Source organism: Grus americana, chromosome 3, assembly GCF_028858705.1.
Source record: "Grus americana isolate bGruAme1 chromosome 3, bGruAme1.mat, whole genome shotgun sequence".
NCBI lineage: Eukaryota > Metazoa > Chordata > Aves > Gruiformes > Gruidae > Grus > Grus americana.
In genome coordinates, this window is record NC_072854.1 from 27,421,338 (window position 1) to 27,442,685 (window position 21,348).

The 21,348-nt window shown below is 36.2% G+C and overlaps 1 protein-coding gene across 1 annotated transcript in view; it reads right to left on the reverse strand.

Annotated features, from left to right (window-relative positions):
* Positions 1-21,348, reverse strand: part of COL21A1 (collagen type XXI alpha 1 chain) — a 114,413-nt gene that overhangs the window by 54,150 nt on the left and 38,915 nt on the right. The window contains exons 6-11 of the mRNA XM_054822413.1: positions 20,264-20,437; positions 17,522-17,599; positions 15,220-15,228; positions 13,311-13,394; positions 10,259-10,321; positions 495-548 (exon numbers count right to left, since the gene is read on the reverse strand). Coding sequence (XP_054678388.1) covers positions 495-548; positions 10,259-10,321; positions 13,311-13,394; positions 15,220-15,228; positions 17,522-17,599; positions 20,264-20,437 — 462 coding nt within the window. The remainder of the gene's footprint in view (positions 1-494; positions 549-10,258; positions 10,322-13,310; positions 13,395-15,219; positions 15,229-17,521; positions 17,600-20,263; positions 20,438-21,348) is intronic.

The following is a 21,348-nucleotide window of genomic DNA, read 5'->3' on the forward strand; positions in this document are numbered from 1 at the left end:
GGATCATGCCACAAGTAAAATACAGCACTGGTTTCCAGTAACTGTCCCAGTAAGGGTTACTAAATTAATACAATGAAGAAAGAAAGAGAATTCTCCTCCATCAGTCTGGGCTTTGTCTGAAACCTTCTTTTGGACATGTAACTTGTGGGCAATCAATCACCATGTCAAGGCTTCAGATCACTGTTACCGGTTCATAGAAAAATGGAAAGAACTACTGTTTGGCTTCTGGATGAGGATGAAAATGTCTAAGCACCAGCTAAGTCCTGCTCCTACAGGCCTTACCTAGCAACGATTAGATTTGCGGTCTAATTGTCAGCCTACCTACAAACCCCAAAGCCATGTGAGTTCCAAGGATGGCCCCTGACTTCATGCCATCCCTTGAGCCCTTTTCATTCCCCACACCTCAACTCTCAATGACAAACAATGGATATTGGGAGAAAGTTGGTGGGATTTGTCTCAGATTTTCAAATTCTAGGAATGAAACTGAAACTTACTTGAACCCCTGGAGTTCCAGGGATACCTGGAGTTCCTGCTGATCCCTGATATCCCTAAGGAAAAGAAAACAGGATTTGTGACTTTTCATGAGTTATATTTACAAATTTCCAAACACCTATTTAAGGAAAAAAAAATCCTCCTGGTTACTAGAGAATTGTCACAACCCTGCCATTTTAGGTCACAGATTTCAGTAACTGCTATCACAGCCATACATTTGAGATTTAGATTTCGGCTTTCATCTCTGCATCTGAAGTTTCCAGTCTCCAGACTTTATACTAAAATCCATTATTTTAGAATTTTTACATGAGAATGTAACATATTGGTGTATTCCCCATTAGGAAAAAAAAAAAAGTAGACACTTTTTTTTTCCTCTCTCGCTCAAGAAAAATAGCTGAAAAATGCTAGGACTCTTAAAGGCTTATTTCCAGTTACAGGAATAAGCTTTAACAAATAAGGCATGTTCTAATACATTATGCAGCTAGTTTTATAATATCTCTAAAAAATAAAAATTCCGTTCTCAATACTAAGCACTTAGCTATGAACTTGAAGGTATATAACAGGCTATGCAAGTAAAAAAAAATAATTTGAATGACTGGGACTAAGAAAAGAAATACTAAATAATTCATGAGTTGAAGACAATTTCAGGAATGCTTTACTAGAAATCAACATTGGCAGAACAAGAGAACCTTTACAGAACCCAAAATACACGCCTGAGGTGTTTTGGTAGATTAGATTGAATGAGTACAGCAAAGATAGCCAGTTTTTATACAAAATTAACAACTGCTTTAGAAGAACCCTTTAGCAGAGGCATGTAACCAAAGAATAGGAATTTCACCTAGCTCCGTTAGAAACATGTCATTCCAATGGACAAAATGAGCTACAAAAAGGGGGGTGGGGTGTTGAGAAACATACAAAACAAGAAGACAAATTGTTCTATAAAACTCTGAGGCTATTTGGCTCAGATATTTCAATAGGCAGCCCAAACTAAATTTGATAAATCCCATAAAATGGACTATCCAATTTCAAACACCCAGAATTTGATCTTGATTTGAACTGAAAGAACTAATAATCCTATTTCTAAATGAGTTTCAGTCTTAAAACTTAGCACAAAATTTAATGGGAGGATTTCCACACCAATAAAAAGGAGCTAGTAGAACCTTTTCAATACAAGAAAGGCAATGTGTATGTCTGATTTCTTTTTAAAATCAGTCAGAGCTTCCTGGGAATAATAAACAGAGCTAAAATTATTTGCTGGGTTAGATACAAGAGAGTACTTGCTGTGCCCTCTTCCCAAAAGACATTTGAGCAGATGCCTGACGAGCCAGCTGGTAATGTTTAGTATAGAAGTAAACAGAATTCTAGGCCTCTGTCATACATGGATCCTTTATCAAGCATTTCACTTTTAGTGCTCAAGGCAGTTCTAGCAAAATCAGCTTTAACTGTAAATGGTGTAGCATTCCCAGATTGCTTATAAGCCTCCCGGGTAGCTGAAACAATTCACCAAGCCAAAAAAATGCCTTTAAAAGTTTATCCTTTTATTTCATCTCCAAAAAAAGCAAAAAGTTTGTATGACTTCCTGTAGGATATAATTCTATATAAATAAAATTTTATTTCACATTTTAGATCTCTGAAATGCAATTTCCCTTCCTTCTCCTTCTAACTGAGTAGGGGAAGAAGTAGAGGAGGACAATTTCCTAGTTGAACTGAATTTCAAAATTCACGAGATGAATGTGTGATGGCAGAAGAGTTTTCAGCTTACAAAACTGCATATTTAGCTCAGAGCTAGATCTTGTAATGTGATTTCAAAGCAAATCAAACACATTGTCAGTGTGTTGGTTTAATAGAAAGCTGGAACAGAGAAGATTCAGAAGGAAAGTCACAGAAAGTCACAAAAATAAGAATCACTGCCTGGTACAAATAACATAGCAATTGTTTGGACAAGTTAAAAACACCTTCTGTAAATTACGAAAACCGGCTTTCATAAAAACTGAGCATGTCTTTGTATCACTACTCCTTTTGTAGTAGGGATCAATAATCTATATGCTAATGCCTACAATTTTTTAGCACTAAAGGCAGCTCAAGTCCTCTTTCCCTAACCTTAAAGCCCTCAGTAGGACTATGTATGTGACATACATACATACATATGCTCCAAGAACAGCTGTGCCATAGCTGAGATGGGACAGAAGTGAAAATTCCCTTTTCAATTGACACAGACAAGTTCAGGACTAAAGGTTCACTTTCAAATAAGGTGAAAGCACTGAATTTGCCGTCAAAAAGAATTATTTTTATTTGGACTTGGTCTTCTCTCATGAACTTTTCAGAAGACACACAAATGTATACAAAAAGTATTATAGCTAACCTTGAATTTGATACTCCATTTTGAATCCAGTTGCCTAAACATAGGCAACTCCTGGCTTTTGAGATTCCCTAGACACCCACCCAATGTTAGAAGATAGTGGCACAAAATATTTGGGAGGCTTTCATCCTTTTGAAGCAGTAGCGTGGGCGAGACAAAATACCTTACAGCATAAGAATCCCACACCTCTTGGGATATATTAGTTAAGTATCTGTTGAATAATATGGGAATGTAGACACCCAGTATCTCTGTACACATGTAAACACTAAATGTAGGTGTCGTAAACTGAATCCCACCTATAATGTTTCATCAATGTTGTCAATCAGCACTACTCCATAGCACGCTCTCATTCATTATTTTATATCAGTGCAACTGAAAGCAGGATTATACAAAATCTGCCTCTCAGTTTGTTGTGGGTGGCAATAATACCGATAAATTTCTAGTGCTTGAAAAATCTGTAAAGGCAAAGTGATAAACAGCAAGGTACTGAGATGCTTAGTTTTGTACCAGATGGCTGGGTACTTAAAAAAATTACAGATAGAATGTAACTTTGGAATTTAAAGAAAATGGCAATAATTTACAAATAATTCTATGGGAAAAAGTTGAACAGACTTCTTAGGCCAAAGAACTTACATAAAGGACACAGACAAATTAGCAATACTGTCATCGTCAGTGAATTAAGAGCCTTGCTGGCAAATGAGAGTTAGTTTACCTGCAAAGGAAAAAATTGAGCAAGAAGGACATATGACAAGTATTAATTCCAAAGAACTTTTAGGTGCAATAGCAGAATAAACCTCAGAAGTATATCTGCAATGCAGTTGCATGCCTAAAGGACAAAAGTTCAGACAGCATTCATAGGTGTAGTACATCAGACATAATATAAAATAAAAGATGTAAAGATAAGGCAATGACAACTGCACTGCACACTTCCTTACTGAAAATCTCTTGGAGTCACTGAACAACATAAATGACAAAGGCATGACAACAGGACTAGTTGGGAAAGACAAGAGAAAAGTAAACAAGCTCAGTTTGGCTAGGAAGTAACCAAGGATCAACAGTAATGGTCTAAAGATATTTAAGGACTGTAAACACTAAGTAAACAGAACTATTTAGGGCGATGTAACTAAGCATAATGGAATTCAACTGCAAAAGAAAAATTTAACTTGGTGTTAGGAAAACCTCCTGAACAGAGAGGTCTGTGGACCTCTTATGGAAGTCTCTTGCAGAAAATCTTTAGTACGTTTAAAGCACAATTATCTAAAGCATTAGAAGTTTGCAAACCCTTTACATAAAATACATTACATATTGAAGGACAAAAATTCTTACAGCTATTCAGACACGCACCCATGCCTACGCTCAAATTTGCAGTCACACAATGACCTTCTCCCTCACTGGCAGTAACAGGAATGTTAGAAAGTACTTGATGTATTTGAATGAAGTGGTTTAGCTTTTCTCTGAGAATTTGTTTATCATCTAATGATTTTGCCTCAGGTCCATCCTCCTCCTTTTCTTGAGCTTTTTTCCCACCCCCAAACAACCTTCTCTAACACCTCCCTATGCCTGTACTCATCTGCCTACTGCTTGTCTTTTTCCTGCCCCTTTGGACAGGTGGATTGGTCAGGTGGTCCTGTCCAGCAGGTCTGTTGGGACCCTGTGCCTTACTCCTTTCTCTGGGACTTCTTTAAGCAGTGGTAACACAGGAGCTCAGAAAAAGTGTCATCTCCTCTCTCCTCCCTCTGTTAAACAGCACAGCCCCATAGAGGGACTTTCTTGTGGCATCTGCTTCTGCAGGCTACCAGAACTGTCTCTGCGGTGAAGCCCCTCCGTCTACACATACCAAAACATGAAAATGAAGAGCAGATCCAGCATTAGATCACAAAGGTAACTAAATGCAGCTGTACCTCAAAATTTATATTGGAGGATATACACTCCTGATCAAAGATTTGTAGTCACATGAACATTATTATGGAAAAAGTATAGAAAAGAGTTTTCATTGCCTTGTCTGTTGCCTTTTTTGCTTTGTTTTGGCCTGCTTAATTCTTTCTCCAGTTGATTACACTTCCTTCCATTGGCTACTCTGTCATCTGCCAAGGCTTTCACAGCTCAGACCTGCTAGCAGTATATTCTACCTGAGCATGATATTCTGGGCTCCACTACCACAGAGGAAAAAAAAATAAAAATAAATCTATCAAGATTATTAAATAAAAGGTCATAAATCCAGCTTAAAAAGTTCCCGAGCTTCAGACTTCTGGGACATGGGATGATATACCAGGGAAGTATAACTTCCTGCTTGCTGGTTAGATGCCCTTATCATCCACCCTTGGCCACTGCTGAAGATAGTCCAAAATGTACAGCTGTATGCAACACAAATCAACATCAGGCATTGCCCTGATTTCAACGTAGTAGGTCTCAGTGAAGCCATTACATGACTGTATTAGTCAGAATGTAGCAAACTTATGTCCTCTAAGAATAACAAGGTCACGGTGTTACTGAGGAATACGTATTTTTCTGGAATTCAGAGCAGCATTTTACAGATGAATTATCAACTATGTCTGTGAAAGTTTCATGAGAAAAGTAGCTGCAGAGTTTATATCAACTTAAATCCCCAGACAAACCATCCAATAGCACAGGTAATCCTATGTATACATGAAACTATTACCCATTTTTATTCCAAAAGTACTGTTGAAATAGCTGGCCATTGCCGTTTTACTAAGTTCATCATAAAAGATTCGGCCTTCAGTTGGTCACTAAATATTATTAAACTCTATGTAGTACAGCTGTGATAATGTTCAACAGTTTTTTGAAAAGAAATATTGGAATGATCAGAAATTACTTATTGTGTGAGGCTTTTGATACCTTATGAACTCTGTATCTGGGTATATCAGTAAAGTCAGTCTCACCAGATTACTTTTAAACTGCTTATTGCTTGTGGACACTGCAAAGACAAGGTAAATGGTTCCAAGCTTTCAGGAATGAAACTAGATGGAATTCTGGAAAATTGTCCAGATTTGCCAGCCGCATGGTTCAAAGTTCAAAATTGACAAATAAGTGTATTTTTTCATTTCTTTCAGCAGACCGATAACCTCTATTAACCACAAGTGATCACTGCATAGACTCTGTTCATTTATTTTTTTCCCCTTGAGTTTTTCCCTAGTACCTATGAAGTATCCTTGGGAATAAAAAATGGCTTTGTGACTGTGCAGTCAGGGCCAGCAACAACTCCAGCTGCTTCTTTCTGATGAATAGTGCCCATTAAAATGAGTTCCAGTTGAGATTCAAATACTATTTTTACCCTTGTGCTTATTTACCAGTGCTATTTCTCGTGACAAGACAATTTAATCAGGTCCCAAATAACATTTCTGATTGATTGAAAAAAAATGTATTTTCATTCCTTATTATGCTTCTCACTTTTGTACTTCTCTCCAGTTACTTCAATTGATCTTTTCTGTATGTATCGGAGTGTGGAAAATAAACAGAAGTGGTAATTAAAGGGAAAAAACAGAACCTATAAACAAAACTATTTAAAAAAACAATTAAAGAATGATTGAAAATTAGTCATGTTTATGTTCACTTCCCCAAATAGTACAGCAAACAGTTCTACTGGTTAACACCAGGTGAATAATTATTTTTTGGTAATATTGAAGATATTTGTGGGAATTGTTCTGAATTTTTCTGGACTAAAACTAACTGTAAGTATTACAACAAACTAACCAGCCCACAAACCATAAACTAAATTTTCTTTGATGCTTTACTTTAAAAAATCAGTTACATATAGTAATATAAACACATGCCTAAAACCCTTCTGAGAGGAAGAAACATTTTGTTGCCCAGTTATACTGTTCCAAGAAAATGAATACCAGATAGGCAAACTGGAATAACTTTAGAGAAGAACATAAAAATGTGTTCGGGAACAGAAAAGACTGACTTTCCAGGAAAAGCTTTTCATGCAAAAGCCATTTGATTAAACAACACTGACTACACAACTACCTGTAAGCCTATTGTGCTGTCTGAATTAAGACCTTGCTTTTCAGAGTTCCCCAGGGCATACAACTAAAAAGATTCATATGAGCAAAGTTATCTCAAACATGGAAAATCACTGACAGCACAGAAAATGTGCAAGTCGTATTAGCAAATAAATAAGTAAAACAGAAAGAAAAAGACTGCGAGAGGAATCTGTTTTCCTGAATAGAGCATCTAAAGGGTCTCCCATCGTTCATGACTTAAAGCTAGCCTGGAAAGCACTCAAGAATCTACTGTAAGGAACAATAATGTACTGGCCAGAGCTGCAGATGATCTAATAGGTTTGCAATTATGTCCTTACAAAGAACAAGTGCAAAAAGCTACAGCTGATTTTTTTTTTTTTTTTAAAAAGGATTTAGTAGAATTTAACTGTAAGCACTTCAAATAACATATGAACTTCAATTCAGCAAAATGGTAAGATTTGTCCTTTAGTGGGGCTTTTTGATTCTCTTCTAAATGTCTGAGATACTTTTGTTAATCTTTTTTATGTTCAGAAAATGCTTATCTATGCACATTATGACTCACAGGAAAAAAAACATAACTGCCAGATTACAAAGTTACAGAAAGACTACAGTATCAATTTATTTCTCCTTCATGATTCACACTGTTACATATTTCATTGCTTATGGGAAGATACATAGCATTGAAGTGGAAACCTGTTAATAAAAGTATGAAAAAGTCGTAACATTGTTTCTAAAACAATACTGTTGCAGCTGACTGGACAATTCAGAAATAAAGTCTTAATCTATTTTTTGAAAGAAAGAATGGAAACTAACAGTTCTCTACCAATATCCAGTCCATTCTGGCTTCACTAAAGCTTACACAATATCACTTGATTTTTCAAAATATCAGAGTTAGCTAGATTAAAGACAGTTCTGCTCTGCTTATCCATACTGCAAGTCTACTTCTAGCAATCAGCATGGTCAAACTGATGGACACCTCCCATGCAACACCCAGTTGAGACAGTTTGTATACCTGTATAGAAGAACAGGACTGCTCTTCAGAAGCTTAAGCACCATCAATAATCAACTGAAAAGTTGTTCTGATTAGATCACACTTCCCCAACTCAGATTCCACCCATTCCTATTTTAAAACCTGTATTTTCAAGATTGTCTGGAACGAAAATGTAGTATTTTATAGCACTGACAATTTCAATCCAGATTGTTTTCTCTATTTCTAGTTCCAAAAAACTTTGAAGAGAATACGTATCAAAAGCTGTTTAAGACAAAAGAAAAAGTATAAAAATCTTTTATCACAGGAAAAATGAAGATCTTTTTGCTTGTGGGACTACGGAAAAATGCATGTAGTCAGTGCTCTCCTGGGCCATTGGGGCCAGGTTTCAGTATACCAAGTCCCATATTTTAAAACAGGAATTTTCAATTTTTACAAACAATTGCATTTCTTGTTTTCAGTGCCTATTTTTTCCAATCAAATGAACTCTGCTTCCAGAAGGAATCACCACAGTTGAATGAACCAGCTGCTATCCCTAAGAAAAGGCCAACACACAACTAAGCAACAGAATAGGAGAAATGTGAACATTTTATAATGTGTACCATGGAGCTTTCTCTTTGTGACTGGTAGTATTTATTACCCTTACAGTATGCTTCCAAGTAAGAATCAATCTCACTGTTTCCATCTTTAGCTGACATAGAAATGAAATGTATTACTAGTATTAAAAATTCTTAACAAAAAATAGAACATTAAGTGTTTTTATGAAGTCATCAAAGTTGGTGGGTAGTGCCTCTTTAGTAAGAATAACATGCTAGAGGTACTAAAATTGATAAGCAAGGGCAGATTTGGGAAGGACTTGTGATTAGTTACAATATTCTCATTCATCTTTCCACAGGACAGAAAAATTACTAAATGAGTGAAGTTCAAAAGTCCAATCCAGACCCTTGTTGCCCTTCTCTGAAGTCTCTCTTGTTTGTGAAGCGTGGACCAAAATGGCCCAAAATAACTTCATATCTCTTCCAAGTTTCAACCAAACCCATAGACTATTAGTTCCCCAGTTCATAATCCAATATTTCTTTCATAAATTATTTTGTCTTCTTTGCACTAATCCACTTATATTTTCTAATGTTTTGGTACATCTTCTTATATTTTTATTCTCAATAGTATTTGGGACTCCTCCCTAATTGTATTTTCTGTGGATTTCAAGACATGATGCTTACCTTCTCTTCTACTTCACCACGGAGATTTCAAAATAACACTACAACCTAAGGACTCAACCATAAAATTTAGTCCTCACAATAAGAATGAAAAGCTACAATGAATTAACAGTTTCTAGTATGTGCATGCACTTTTCTTTTCCTGCTTTTGGTATCCAAGCAGAGAAATTATCCTCTTTTCAGAAGCAAATTAATGCTCCCAACTGTATTTTTCTTTTTTTTTTTTTTTTAAATATAAATAAAATAGTTTCTAATGAATAGTAAGCAACATCAGAGGCCACATTCTTAGAAAAGAAACATGGATGGTCAAGTCTCCCAGCTTTTGGCCTACCTTAACACACCAGAGGCAAATGTGCACCACCACTTTGGTGATATGGGGACTGCAGGCTATTAACAAAACCTTCATCAACAGAGAAGCTTGTCTGTCAGTATCTTAGAGGCCTCCAATTATGCTCAGAGATCGAATATATTTTTTAATGAAGCTTTAGGCTATTTTTGTATATTAATTTGCTTTTATTACAATTTTATTACAACAAAATGTGTTAACCATGAAGACCAGACGAGCCATTGCCAAATCTGTCAGTTTAGGGATGTATGTTATTCACCTACTTTCTTCCATACTTCACCATACATACTAATGGAATGCCAGCTTAAAAAGTAAAATCTAGGGTAAGAGAAAAATACATGTATTTTTATGATGTGTGTTTTAACACATAATTTTTAGAACTGCAAAATATCTATATTTTTAACACTGTATATGTATATCTACATATTTTGATGGACTACTTGAGGCAACTAAAAAGAAATTAAATGAACCAAGCTTAAACACAAGAAGCAAATCTCTAAACCAAAACAGACAGGATTTTAGCTGCCCTAAAGTGCTAACACAAAAATTCTTAAGCAGTAAAGATTAAAGGTCAGAAGGCGATAACTGCAGCAAACTGATGCAAAGACCAACAGGAGCACTCGTGGCCTGGTCTCTGCTTTACAACAGTGCCTAACTTACACTATCATATTTATAATATTTTAGCTTGAAACAAAAATACTATGATTAGCATATCCATAGAACTGTTACATTCAGATAGTGCTTAAGTGACATTCACATTTTCAAAGAATGGAGACACAATCACCTAAATTTGGAAATCTGATATCAGTGGTATATGTTTTTTCTCCTGTTAGTTTTGCATTTACAATATATGACTAAGTTTTTAGTACTCACAGGCTTACCATCTGGACCAGGCTGACCAGGATAACCATGATTCCCAGGCTGCCCAGGGTCACCCTATGGAGAAGCAATAGATAGACACACAAAAGATATAAAAGAGCATTTTAAAATTAGCACAGAGCAACCTTAATCCTAACACACTCCCCAGAACAGTGGCTGCAAGCCCGGATACCTGCTATTGAGGAATATTTCCTACAGCAAAAAGGAACCGATCTTGTAACCCCCTCCCTAGGAAAATTCTCCCTAACTTCTTGTGCAGGACTTGGAGATGTGAGCTCATGCTCAGTTACAGCACAAGTTTGGCCCATCATCTCAAATGTTTTCAAGATTTTTAACTTCTTAATATACAGAAATAAAACCACTTCTCATCAAATAGACAAAAAAATCATTATTAAAACCTTGCTAATCTCGTAGTTCTACTGAGAAGAAAACTCTCACCTGCTTTGGCTGAGTCTAGTTCTTAAAGCAAAAGCACTGGAAAGGCAGGAGCCAGTATAAAAGCCTCCTAAATACTAAACTCCTCTCCACACACTTATTGCTGTCTAAAAAAGATATTCTTTTAGATTTCTTCTTATAAGGCCTTTGCAATTATTTTGATAACCTCTGTTATGACCATTGTAAAGGAAAAGAAAAGTTGGTTCCCCGGGCTTCATGTTTATGGTAAGAAAGCAGGAATTTAACTTCCTACACAATATATCCTCCTAGTGTATTCAAGTTCTCTGTTTTATTAATGGACTTGATTTGAGCCCAGTAAAATCCAATAAGGCTTGATCTATAAAAACATTTTACTTCTACGGGAGTGTGAAGCAGGTACTGCTTTCTTCAGCCTGAACTACCAACAGACCTATGGGTGAGTTACAACTGCAGAATTGTTATAAGCAGGGAGGACGTTAGGAGGGGAATAGGAAACTAGCTTTCAATGTGACTGTGAAAAAACATCTTTTCACATATAAATAACATAAATGTAATGCTGAACTAAGTGGGAAAGGATATAGAATAATATCTCTTTGGAAAAGCATAAGTTATAATTTGCTAAATTAATAACTTATCCAGAATTAATATTGTCCAAATTAAGAAGTCCAGGTTTGAGATTTGAGCAAAACAAATTTGCTTTCAAATATACTATATAAAGTATGAAATTTTATGCCTTTAACTTGAAAAGGTTAAAATACCAGTTACTTGTATTTTTAAATTGTTTTAATTTAATTGATCCCATTGTACTCCATTAATATCACAAACACACAAATTAAGTTAAAGTCTATGGAGTTCCAAAGCTTAGTATTCAAAAGTTAAGAAATACTGTAACTAAGATATCCTATACAATCTTAAATTGGCTTCCTTTTCACTCTTTCTGCAGTCTTTTGTGTTAGGGACCATCTTGTCACCTGTATTATTCAGTTATCCCCAAACAAATATTATACTGCAATGCAATTGAAAAATCATACATGAAGAAGGGATCTAAATAAAATTGTATAGGTCACCCTAATTCTGACATTTCATATACCTTCATACTTGACGGGATATGGCTTTCAACTTTTTTTAAATGATAAAAGTAATATTTTATATTATAAAAATACTTTCTTCTCACTCTCTTTTTTCTCTTATATGCTAAAGAGAAAGAAAAAAGTAAAAGATCACAAAAAATCTATTACGTGAAATAATAATGATCTCCATCTTCTGGACTCCAATTCCCTAAATAGTAGCCATTACCATTGTAGCAAGGTCTTTGACTTGAGGTAGCTGCAGCAGACTGTTAACCCCTTACATAAGGAGAGTAAGGGGTTTTTAATCATCTGCTTATTGAGACACAAGTGGTTTGGGGTTTTTTTGGCTACCCTTGTAAGGCAGGCTAGTAATTCTGGAAGCAGTGCTTAGCACAGTTATTGGGAACGGTACTACGGCAAAATACTAGGGATTTGAGTTTGCCCTGTTAAACGTTTCAGACTCAAGTCTGGTTCTCCCTTTAATCCTTCACCAACACTGAAGGGAGGTCATCAGAACAGCTAACGTGGAACTCTCCAAGTAAGCATCTAGTCCATTCTTAAACAAAGAAGAAAAAACCTTCTCCATTAAAGGAATTTTATTAGCAAACCATTTCATTCTCAAACAATTAACAGTGCAAGATTGTTACCGCTCAAACGGCAATAAAAAACCACTTTCCAAACAGAAATGCAGTTTAGAAAGGCAACATTGGTTTATTCAGCGCTGGGGTGCATGGGGGATCTCTCCTCCTAACATGCCCCCCTAGCCTACAAACATACACATATTTATATTCTCCAAACACACATAGTTAAAATTACATCACATAGTTACATAGTTACTTCATTATGATTGGCGTAAAACTTTCTCGCTTTGCTTTTAAAGCTATAGACTTAAAGAAATTCAGACAGCATGCCCAGTGAGAGGTGGTCGTACCTTGGAGGCGGGTAGCTTTTAGAATGGCAGTGTGTTTTGGTATTATAATTAGATTATAATGAACAAAGTTCACTCATAGGACATGATTTTGACAGAAAATGAAATATTACTTGGTTCATGTACCAACTACACAATTTATCAGCTCCATGGTACCATCAAGCTCTCAGGTTCTCATTCTTAAAATGTTTTTATTAGTTACCTATTAGGTTGGGGCTGTACAGGGTCCATAGCAGCAAGACTGGTTACTAACAACACAATCATTCGACCATTACCTTACTATTGCTAATAATCTCATCACCTTGTTTACAGAGACTATACACAACCTATCCCGTCACCATAATTAAAAAAAGTTAAACACATCAGTTACAAGATCATTTGCTAAAGAGTATCAAGGAAACACAATTTTACATCCATGAGCATTTTCCTTAAAAAAAGAAAAAAGATATATTTGTGTTATTAGGAATTATGGCACCAAAATTTGGCCTTGAGGATCATAATCACTGTATTCATGCATTTAACTAGGAGAACTTGTCCCCTACTTTTTTAATCTGCCTGATTATGACTGACTAACATAAGACTTAAAAAAAAAAAAAGAAGTCAGGTACACTCAATAAGACAGACTGGAACTTACTTTCGGGCCTGGAGGTCCTTGTTTTCCTGGTGGGCATATGCAGGGGGCAGGCGTTGAGCCTACATCACTAGGGCCATTCATACACTACCAAGAGTGAAACCAACCATCAATACACATGCCAAAAGCATTTAACAAATGTTATCATAGCATTATACGAAGCAGATTTTCCTTAGGTTGCATAGGTCCTGGGTTTCATTCCTCTGGAACTCAGCTGGAACTTCTGCTTACCTAAATATTGCCCTCCAACTACTTTGCATGCATGAATTCATCATTTTACCCAGAAAAAAAATAAATAAAAAATTAAGTACCGATACTGGGCTGATATCTGAAACTCTGTTCACTTTTCCGCAAATATTTTGTTATATACTTTGATAATTTTCAATCTGGCAACATGCAAAACTCTTCTCCTAAACTAAGTGATATTCATCATTTAAAGTGTGATCAATTAGCAAAATATAACTATTTAATTAAACTTTGTAAAAAGAATCTAAAAATATTACATATGGCATAATGACCACAACCGATGGGTACATATCACATGTAGCAAGCCTGAAAAGAACGTAAAGCCGAAGTCTCCTACTTCCTAGGCAGGTGTCCCTACTATGAAGGTACTTGAGGAAAGGTGGGGTATGGCTGCTACCACCAACTCCTACCAGTCACCAGTCCTGGCCCCCAGCATGCCTGTCCTCCAAAGACCATTAGGTGACCCCCTCCAAACTATACTTCCTATACAAGCAGCAGTAAACACAAAACCTGGGCAGACCACATCACTCTCTAGAGATTTTAATTTTTTTTTTTTAGGTGTCTAATTCTCACCATTAAGGTCACATGAAACCTCAGTGTTGTACCAAGGTAGGGAAGGGGAGAGCTACTGCCATTTGCCCAAGGTCAGGCAACCAAAATTTAAGTGCATCTGTACTAAATCTATATGCTGAAGTTAGATTTTGCAATTTTGCATTTATTAGCTGTCGTGGTTCAGCCCCAGCCCCAGCTGAGCACCACACTGCCGCTCGCTCAGCCCTCTCCCAGCGGGATGGGGAGAAGAACAGAAAAAACAACGGCAAGGCCTCAAGGGTTGGGGTAAAGACAGGTTACTGGGACGGCACGGGAGAGGGAAACAATCAACAACAGTACTGATAACAGATATTCACAATGGGTGATAACAGAGAACAATTTACCGATCCAACGACCGACCAGGTGCTGAGCCCACACACAGCCTGTCCCGGCGCCACACCGAACCCACCCCTGCCCGACCAGCCCCCTGTTATGGCGAGCATGACATCACATGCTATGGAATAGCCCCCAGCCAGCTTGGCTCACCTGTCCTGGCTCCTGGTGAGAATTAACTCTATCCTAGCCAGAACCAGGACATTATCTAAAACACTTTCTATAACATTTTAGTTATACTTTCTAAAATAATGCAGACTTTTTACAATGTTGTCAGAATGGAATTCTTTCTCAGGGTCAAATGATAGATCAAAATACAAATCCACATTTCCTTTGCAATGGTACCAAGTGGAGTTACGAGGATGGTTAGGGAAGCTATCATATTAAGTCTTCAGACAAGCTCCCCTTCAGGGAGCTCCCAGGAGCATAACGCAGGTAACAGCCACCTGACCGTGCATATCCCCATTCACCTTGCAACAGTATCCAGCCCTGCAAATAAGAGCAATTGAATTGAACCAGGGGAAAAAATCAGGCCATTTAGTCTAATAAACGTGAGTTTCTTCGGAAAACTGATTTTTGTCTGTTGACTGGAGTTCAATTAATGGAAATTCAGCACTTTTAAGCTTAGCAAACCTCTGTCCACTTTTCAAAACAAAGTGTATATTCCCTAGAACAATAAGAAGTTTATTTAAAGTCAAATACTACCTTAAACTGAGATTGACCCGTTTAGGATTGAGCCTACCTCTCCGTTCTGAAAAAAGAAGAAACACAGTTTAAGAATACAGCAATATTTTTAATAAGCAAAATCTATTCATTTGTAAACACTACCAAAACCAATCATAAATTTAGGGCTGTAACTGTCAAGGAATTATAATGCAAAATTTTAGACTTTCTCAGACTTATGTGCAGCTGCTATCAATGCATATGAATTTTTAGTTCATTTTGTTTAAGGGTCTTTCAACAGGAGCTACCAGTAGTAATTTTTAAAAGGCAATGACAAAACCAGAATTAATACTGAACCATGAAATATTTACACACTAAATGTTTAGATTTGGGTCAAACCTTTTGCCAGGAGTAACTTCTTGTCAAAAAAATCCCCTGCTTACTCATTCATGTCAGAGCATGTACCAAAATATTTCTAAAATCTCTGATCTCTGCCTGAATCCAGCATCTGGGAAAACATACAGCAGCACAGAGGCAAGGCTGGCTTTTTCTCGCTTTCCTTTGTGACTGCATTAGACTCTGCTATCAATTGAATTGAGTTTTCCAGTATCTGCAACACCACAGAACAATCCATCCCCAAATATTTCAGCATAACAACAATGAAATTGTCTGCCTTAATGGTTTAGTAGTCATCATTAGCTGCACCGTGTACAGGAGTTTTCTAATGCACAGAGTCACCACAGACTTCATACACAATCTGTGGAGAGAGACAGCTTCCTCTGTATTCATCTTGGGCAACCTCTAGAGAAGGTCATATTCCTCCACAGATCATAGAGGGAGCTTAAAATGACTATGCAGCTAGGTGTCTCTGGGAAAAGGGATGAATTCAGGCTGTAATTAATACATACAGCCCCTTAGTTCAGGAGCTCTGACACAACCACACTCTGACAGAATACAACCACAAACCACATATTTCTCCTTGGAGACCATCCAACCTTTTTATTTTCTGAAGGAGTCCAGAATTTCATGGGTAAAGTCCTAATTTAATTTACAACAGCAAGTGAAACTAAACTGGCAAAAGGCAACCTTTTGTGTGGACTTCTTGCCAAATCGCAGAGAATGCAAGATATGTTGGACGTTTTAGTGTTTACTTTCTTTATGCAAAAATTTTTTTCATTTGTTTACTCTTCATATCCCACTTCTATTTTGTAAAGCGCAAAAATATATGTGGTGCAGTTAAATAGCCAAATACTAAATTTACTTCAGAATTTAAAACTAACTTTACAAGAGTGTTCCTGAACCCATTAGTTCTTGACACACACAGTCAGATTTCAGAACAGCTAATAATCCAGCCAACTAATCGTTGCTTAAATGAAAGCTGTGAGTTTTGAAAAAGCCCTAATAAGGGTGCTGATTGTGATAGACACACTGCCCCCAAATAAACAGAAGAAAAACAGACTAGCTGGGGGTCTGTGCAAGTCTGACCAAAAAAGGGAAATATCTGGATGTTGAAGATATACAGGTTCTATTGTTGAACTGGCAAAATAGTCCTAATATTAAACCAAATCACAACGTGAAGAATGCAGGTTTCCATAGTGAGACACTGGTGTCTGATTATCTTTAGCTCGGTTTGGTTTAGACACCAAAGAAAGGAGGACATTTTGAAGGAAACTGTACGTATAGATGCTTTTGAAAATCTGGCTCCAACTGTGTGTCATGAATGCTTTCCAAATCTGTTTGCATGTGGTTTACATTTCATTGCATAATTAACTGTAAGTAAGAGGGTAAAGGGAGGGTCAAAGGATCCCCATAAGCTTCCTAATTGGGTGCATGAATCATAATATTCTGAACAAGATTTTATTTTTCTCTTATCCATAATACACTTCACGAAATCTTGGCAACATTTCACTTAGTGGGATATTTAACACAGACATCAACAAAGATACTTCGGATAGGAAAAGCTGATTTAAAAATATAGGTTTGTTGGTTATGTACAAAAATTTCAGACATTAAATGACAAGTAGCAAGAAGTATATCAGATAAGTTGAAAAGTAGTATTTGAAGTATTTTACACTGCTGTAACCTAGTAGTTTTATTAATTTATAATGTTTAAAATCTTAAATTGTAACAGAAGAGATACTTCTATACCACTATCAAATATCTAAACTAAAAAACCCCCACTTTTAAAATATGTTCGTGCAAAGATAAGGCTGAAAACAGACAAGTTCTGCGTCACTTGATATTGCACAGGTAACAAGCATTTGTTTGCACCAGCTGAATCAATGTAGTATTACTTATTTTAAGAATTCACTGAGTCAGCTTTAAACAGGGATTTGTAAAAACTGCCAAGTAGTTCTCAAAAGTTCATCTATCATACTCACAAATCCTGGGATCTCACAGGCTGTTTCTCGATTATTTTGCTCTGGGTCACAGTAGATTCGAAGTTTTTGTATATCAAACTATAATTCAAAACATAAAAGACTTTTTTTAGACAAAGTGTTGATATTCTGACATTAAGTTAGTTTAAACTATACTCTTCTTAAATTATATCATCCACAAGTTTAAAAAAATGAACAAAATATTAAAAGCAAGAGAAACTGGAAGCTCTGTGTGTCCACTGCAGTTGAAAATCAATTAAAGATGTAAACATTTTTAGTCAGGCTACTCACGATTAATACATGCAGCCAATTAGGCATTCTGGAACAGAATTATTTAAAGAAAAATAATCAATCCAAGATTTTGTTTTCTAAAATAATAGAAATCATAGTCTCTAATCCTGGGCAATAAATCTAAACACGCACAGCACGAATTGCACTGGCTGCCAATATCATAGGGAAACAAGTTACAACAGCACAAGCAAAACCAATCTTTTCCTTTTTACCTTAACAGTCCTAGGAAGATGTTTCTACACTGACCTGCCTCTACTAGATGTAAGATTACAAAGTTTTGGTGAAGCATCAGAAGGCATCCCTGACACTTGGAAGAATTTGGTTTAGAGTTTAGCTGTATAACATAAAACTTTAAAAAGCAGCCAATAAAAACACTGGCACCAGGTAAGCAGAAGCAGAAGTGCCATTCTGTTCTGTCGCTGTACTCCAGAAAAATAAAACCGATGAAGTCAGTTTTTCTAACATAAGGTACCACGACAGCAAAAAGAAAAAAGCCCTTTCACTTATCTGGAATGACAGGCTATAAATTGGACTAGCAGAGGAATAAGGCACAGAAAATGGAGTCTCGTAATACCATGCCTAGTGTTTTCAAATTTTCAGTGTCTCCAATTCACAACACTTGAGCATGTACACAAGCTTATCATCGCTATACTGGAAAGCATTTCAGCCAGTAAGACCCTAATTAAATTGAAAACACTGGCAAAATATCACTAGAAAACATCTGAATCTGAGCACAGAAAGAGAATGAAAATTCACCAAAGAATCTCTGAAGATTCTTATATCATACTTTGTAACCAACTCCAACTGATTCTTTCTTAAAGGATTTCAAAATACCTTTTCACTGAAAGGCTGTATGCAGATTCATTAAAATATTTCTCTATAATCATAGTTTAAATAGAAATATCTTTGTTCGACTGTTAATGCTTTGCAGAATGCATCACAATCTAAGAAACCGGAGAAAAGGAAATGCCTTTTTTAGATTATAGAAATCATCTGGAAATATAAAATTGCAACCTGAGGCAGATTTTCTACTTTTCTTCTAGTCCACTATCAGAAGAGGATCTTATACAATGTGACATTCCTAAAATGTTTTCATTTTTATTTTAGATAACAGGTCTTGCTACTAACACTCTTTAACTCAGAAACTGTTGTACTAGGAATCTACAGGAGTGCCGTTTCTGCAGTGACTGAAGAGAAAAACCAAGACACAACAACAACAAACAAACAACCCGAGAATCCTAGAATGCACAAAACTATAAAAATGGGATAATCCTGCACCGACAGAGAAAACACATGAGACCGATTACAATTCTGAAATCTCTACTATCCTTGCAGTAAGTGCCTGAAGTCCTATCAGAAAGCTCTGACAAATATTCAGTAGTTTTCGCAAAGGGGTACTTTTGTATACGGACAATGTTACTACCAGAAATGCTGAGTCACACACGCAGTGCGTCATCCAAGTTTCCATGTACACTTTTAGGATATGATAATAATAGAACTGAAGCCTGGCTACAAATACACAAAATTCAGAAGTAACTGAGTAAAGACATCTGAAGAGGGTTAATGAAGATGATGCAAAACAGATTAATATATTTTAATAGGTGCAGTAAGGATCATGAGACTACAACAAAAATGTAATTTTCAAAATAACTAAAAATAATATCTACTCATGTAATTCAGTATTTCTTAGTATTGTTTCCATTACTCTCACTCTAATTAGTGATGTGATTCCTACATTGCTATAACTATAAGGAAACAATATTTAGGCAACATCTGGAACACTGTCAACATACTAGTCTTCACCGCTGGTTGACACAGCCTTTACCTTTACAGCCTTAAGTTTTAACCAGCTTTTTGGTGTCTGCGTATAGCTGAAGGCAAAAGGGCTTTAATGTTCCTCAGAACAGAGGATAATCTCAGTATAGGGTTTTCAGGGGTTTTCTTCCAGCCCAGCAGTTGCCAGAGTGCCAGTCTGAGTACCAAATATTTGCAGTATGACAGAAACAGAGTTGATACGCTTTGTACTTTCTTGACAGCTAGTGATGGAAAAGAAACTTCCTCAAAATTTTGTTCTCTCCCGCTTGTGACAGCATAACCCATACACTGATGGAAGGAAATTATATGTAAGTGTCAAGCCCAGAGGAAATCCCCTGCTTTGACACACTGTTTCCCAAATTCAGGTGACCACACTGCATCAAATTTGTGTTTCGGCAAAAATGAATGCCCCTTGAAGTCAGTGAGACCAATTAAGCATGCACCATGCAGGATGTATCAGTTGTGTTGAGTCCTCCATCCTCCTGACTGTTTATGTTCCCTCTTAACTGTTAAAATTTTGTATATTAAATTTCAGCCTAGTGTAAGTTAGAAGAGTAAGTTCAAGAAAACAGAAGGCGCCAATGCAATGTTAAACTACAGTAGAATTTCTGAATTATTGTGGTTTTAGCACATGCTTACCTGTACAGTTTCCTCCTTTCCAGAATACTTTCCTATTTGGGTTAGGCCACTGATGTAAATACCTAAAACAGGATGTAATGGCTTCGTTTCAATTGCTTGGTCATCTATATACAAAGTTACAAAGTCTTCTGTTACTAAGAGACGAATTTGATGCCAGCCTTCATCAAACAATGTCTAAGAAAAGTGAAGAAAACAGAATTGTTTATAACAAAACGTCTTCAATTTAAATACAATAAAACTGCATTTCAGCACTTAAACTACTGTTAATGGTTGTGATGATCAATGTTCCAGGTTGTGTCATGCAAAAAATTGTAAACTGTATAGGCAAAAATTATTTGCCAAGTAATGTTATAATTGAGAAGATGATATTTGGTAATAATTAATCCCTATTTCAGAATTATTTTATAACTCACATAGATTTTTTCAGTCTGTGATCTTGAACATGCTCAAACCTGTATTTGTTAAAAACATGAAGCTAGAGGCCTTTTTTTCAGGAGTGGTATGTCTCATTCACTTCAGATCTTAAATCATGGTGAAAACAAATTGGTACTTGAAAGTCTTTCTACTTAATTTCTTATGAAAAAAGTCATAAAGATGACATGATACTGGCAGGAAGAATCACAGTATTGCAATGACTAACCCAAATATTACATTCATCATCTCACAAAACCTCAGGTTTCTAAAGCTTAACATTTAAACAAATAGCATAGTTCTACAAGTAATAGAAAATGAGAGATACCTTTAAGGAAGTATTTATCTCACCTACCTTAGAAAGGAAATTCAACATGGGAAGATATGCCTTATTCCTGAGCCTATCCATTAACTTCAAAAAAACAGTCTAGCTCTTTAGCCTAACATAGACTAGATACTTATGTTTTATACAGCTAAATTTAATAGAGATTAATCCCACGCTAAATTGGTATACCTAAGAGTAAACTGAAAGATACATCTTTCCGTATGTTACATATCTTTGTTACCTTTTGCAGACATAAACAGAAATTAAGCTTACCTCACTTGATAGTATACACCCTTAGATAGCACCTCTGTTTCTACTTTATTTTCATTTGTAGATTGTTTTATTTACA